The sequence below is a fragment of the Odontesthes bonariensis genome, chromosome 16, assembly GCF_027942865.1.
Source record: "Odontesthes bonariensis isolate fOdoBon6 chromosome 16, fOdoBon6.hap1, whole genome shotgun sequence".
Lineage (NCBI taxonomy): Eukaryota > Metazoa > Chordata > Actinopteri > Atheriniformes > Atherinopsidae > Odontesthes > Odontesthes bonariensis.
This window is the reverse complement of record NC_134521.1, coordinates 3407050-3410948: the sequence shown is the minus strand read 5'-3', so window position 1 is coordinate 3410948 and position 3899 is coordinate 3407050. Positions and strand designations below refer to the sequence as shown.

The 3899-nt window shown below is 42.5% G+C and overlaps 1 protein-coding gene across 1 annotated transcript; it reads left to right on the top strand.

The window, feature by feature from the left end:
* Positions 1 to 1554: 1554 nt before the first annotated feature.
* Positions 1555 to 2361, top strand: cldn2 (claudin 2). The gene has a single exon (XM_075487098.1). The coding sequence runs from the start codon at positions 1555 to 1557 to the stop codon at positions 2359 to 2361; it is 807 nt and encodes a 268-aa protein (XP_075343213.1).
* The last annotated feature ends 1538 nt before the right edge of the window (positions 2362 to 3899 follow it).

The following is a 3899-nucleotide window of genomic DNA, read 5'->3' as shown; positions in this document are numbered from 1 at the left end:
AATGGTGAATTAAAAATGACAACTTCAATGAGGAAAGGAATTATTTTACATGCTAATTTTACTTAACAGAGCTAGCTAGCTGCAGTTTGTTAGCTTGCCAAACTGTGCTACAGAGTCACTGTAGAAACATATGATCAGAAAACTGATGACGTTTTTTTTTATGTGTTGAAACTAGGTCATTCAAATGGTTTTTGGGAAACATGTGCCAGCAATCATAGACTTTATTTTTTACAAGTTTACCACTGTGTCACATCAGCTCTTCTTCTCACATCACAAGGCTCAATTTTTGACAACTGAGGAGACCAGTCGTAGTTTTCCCATTCTTTCTTGATAAGGATTTCAATACATCAGGGCCTCCTTTGTCTCGTTTTTGTTTCATATACTCCAGTGAGTGACAGATTTAGACTACAGGCAGCACATGAATTATTTTACTATGGAGCTATGCTGTTGTAATACATGCCGGATATGTTTTTTTTTGTGGCCTGGTTTTGCCCTGGTCTGTTGAATTCAGTGATAACGTTTGTTAACGCTTTAAATATATTGTTATCTTCTCATTTTAATCTCACTTAGTCAACCAGATTTGATCTTCTGAAAGTTTCAGCCTCTGTAGGATTCTCTTTTTAGACCCAAACATGTTCGTGACCTGTTGGTCACTATGTATTTAGTCGTGTTTAATTGTGTGACGTTCCACAGTTCTGCACCGACTTTTCTCACACGTTTCTGGCAGCAATTTAAACCCTTTGATCAGTCCTCGTTGTACTTTTGAATGTTTTTGGAAAAAGGGGGTTGTGCTCATGGGCGTCGCACCTGTGGGGGATGGGGGTGTTTTGACACCCCCACTTTTACAGCAAGATGATCCCCCCCCACATTTTCCAAAGGTAAACACATTTGCCCCATGGATGTATTATATTAACGGTTTGCCCACCCTCGTAGTGCACCAACATACAATGTGTTTTAAAGACTCTGTACCCTCTTTAGAATAATTCCATCCAGATTTAAGCAGTCTAACTATTGTAGTTTCCATACAGGACCTAGTTTAGGGTGATGAGAATACAAACAAAAAGCAGTAAAATGGCCCTGTTCTGCATTTTCACAATCAGAAAAAGGTTTCACAAATCCCAAACAAGGTTTTAATGAATCTAAAGCCTTTTAAGAATAATTCTATCCAGATTTGAGCAGTCTAACTATTGTAGTTTCCATACAGGACCTAGTTTAGGGCGATCAAAATGCAAAAAATGCAGTGAAATGGCCCTTTATGCCCATCCATTTGATTCGCGAATGACAACTTCAGTGTCGTGTCTATGGGCTTGATGTGGTGCTCATGTAACACCCCCACATTTAAAATCACTGCTCCACCCCTGGTTGTGCTTTGAAGAGCTGTCTATGACTGAAATATAGAACACGTCCGATTTGTTTGCTATCTCAGCTGTAGTGACAACTTGAATGTTTGAAAGCTATTTACAACCAGAAAAATAATACTTTTGTGACTTGGGTAGAAGGTCTCTATTATATCCTCTCTCTCTGCTTTTAGGTGTGTCCATCACAGCTGCAGCCATGGCATCAGCAGCTCTGGAGCTCATGGGCTTCTTCATGGGCCTGTTGGGCTTGCTGGGCACGATGGTTGCAACAGTGCTGCCGTACTGGAAGATTTCGGCACACATCGGCTCCAACATCGTCACGGCGGTGGCCAACATGAGGGGCCTGTGGATGGAGTGCGTCTACCAGAGCACGGGGGCCTTCCAGTGTGAGACGTACAACTCCATGCTGGCCCTGCCCTCCGACCTGCAGGCCTCTCGGGCTCTCATGGTCATCTCCTTGGTGGTGTCTGTCCTCGCAGTTGCCATGGCAGCCCTGGGGATGCAGTGTACTCTCTGCTTGGAGGGCTCAGGTGCGGTTAAGAGTCGCGTGGCGGGCACCAGCGGGGGTTTATTTCTCACCGCGGGCTTGCTGGCTCTCATTCCCGTAGCGTGGACGACACACGAGGTGGTCCAGACTTTTTACCACACGAACATACCGGCCAGCATGAAGTTTGAGATCGGCGAGTGCCTGTACCTCGGTCTGGCCTCGGCGATAATCTCAATGCTGGGAGGAGGGATGCTGTGCATGTCGTGCTGCGATGAGCGGGACGGCGGCCGTGGGCGGCACGGCGGAGGATATCCGTATCCAGCGGGAGTTGGTATGTCTGGCGCGGGGGCTCGAACGACCTCGCAGACCTACCGTAACCCGACACTACAGGTGGGGGGCCCCAGGGCACAGACACTGATCCGCAGCACGGGTGGCAGCTCAGAGTTGAATGCTCACAGAACCCAGGGACCCAACAAGCCCACTGCTGCAGGATATGACATCACAGGATATGTCTGATGCTACCCCATCACTCCTTCAAATGTAGCGCCAACACAACTTAAGTTCAATGGGATGTCTTTGAAATTGCAGCATTTCAGGGGCAAAAATTGATGACAACTACATGGCAATTACGCATTGGAAGACTATTAGTTACACTAAAGTCTAAAAATACTGTATTTGGTCAGTGCTACAATTTTCTTTTACTAGTTATCGGGGGCGCCGCCAGGGATTTTGGTCCCCATGAAAATCATTTTCACTGGGCCCCCAAACAGCCGGCCAGGAGGTCGGTGAACATTTGTGATGCTATTTTACGTAAAACTTTGCATTTTAATGGTATTTCTGACTATCGTTCCCATATTTGTGAAAAAAGAAAAACATGACAGTTGAGGTAGGTAAACACTGAGCACGAGGAATCCAATGGAATTAATTTATTTACTCTGATTCTAAACTCTAAATTAGGCTACCTGAAAAATACAAAACATAAACGTTTCCAAAACAAATAAAGTTATTGTTACCAGTAAATTGTAAATAAAATATATTTGTGATTATAAGTTAGTTAATAACTTAGTGTCATATTATTTTTTGCCAGTATTATAATTTTATTAGGGCCTCTCTGGGCCCCTCGCATTTTACCCCCCTTTTCTGCGCCCCTGCTAGTTATACACAAGAACAAATTCATCGTGACCTTGATCTGTTGAGTATTTACTTATACTTTGAAAATACGCTTTCATTTCTAACATGTCAAGTTTATCTTTATTTGTCTTCAGAAAGTGAAATGCAGTTGGATTAGGTTCAGATCAGAGGACTGGATTTGCTTTTGTAGAATATTCCAGTTCTTTACTTTCAAAAACTCTCGGGCTGCTTTCACAGTGCGTCTGTTTCATTGTCCATCCGTAACTATGAAGTTTGTCCAATAAACTTTCCAGCATCTGGCTGCATCTGACAGTCAAAGTCAAATTGATTTGCTTTATATAAAATAAAAGTATTGCAGCGGGGATTGGAAGAAGCATTAAAAATACATAAAAGAATATAAAAAGAAAGAAAGAAAATTATTAAAATGATTTAAAAAACAAGAAATAGTCTGGATAAATTCAAAGATAGCGTGCAGATTTCATCCATAGACACATGAGAACAGAAATGTTTTTAACCTGGATTTAAAAATGTCTCCATTTGGTGAAAGTTTAATCTCCACTGGCAGTTTGTTCCACTTGTTTGCAGCATAACAGCTAAATGCTGCTTCTCCATGTTTAGTCTGGACTCTGGACTGGACCAGCTGACCTGAGTCTGCTGGCTTTTTATTCTCTGAACATATCACAGATGCATTTTTTTTTTAGTTACAGTAGCTCCTCAGAACTCCACCAGCTGCTTCTGTTTTTTTGTCAAATCATCAATAAACACCAGTGACCTGTTGCCACTGGGAGCCACGTTCCTCCACGCCATTGCACTGCTCCGAACTTTCACCTTTTCTGGTACAGTTTGATCTTAATTTAACACATCCAAAGAATAATGTTCCAGAAATGCTGTTTTTTGAAAGAAGGATTCGGTAAACTATCTAT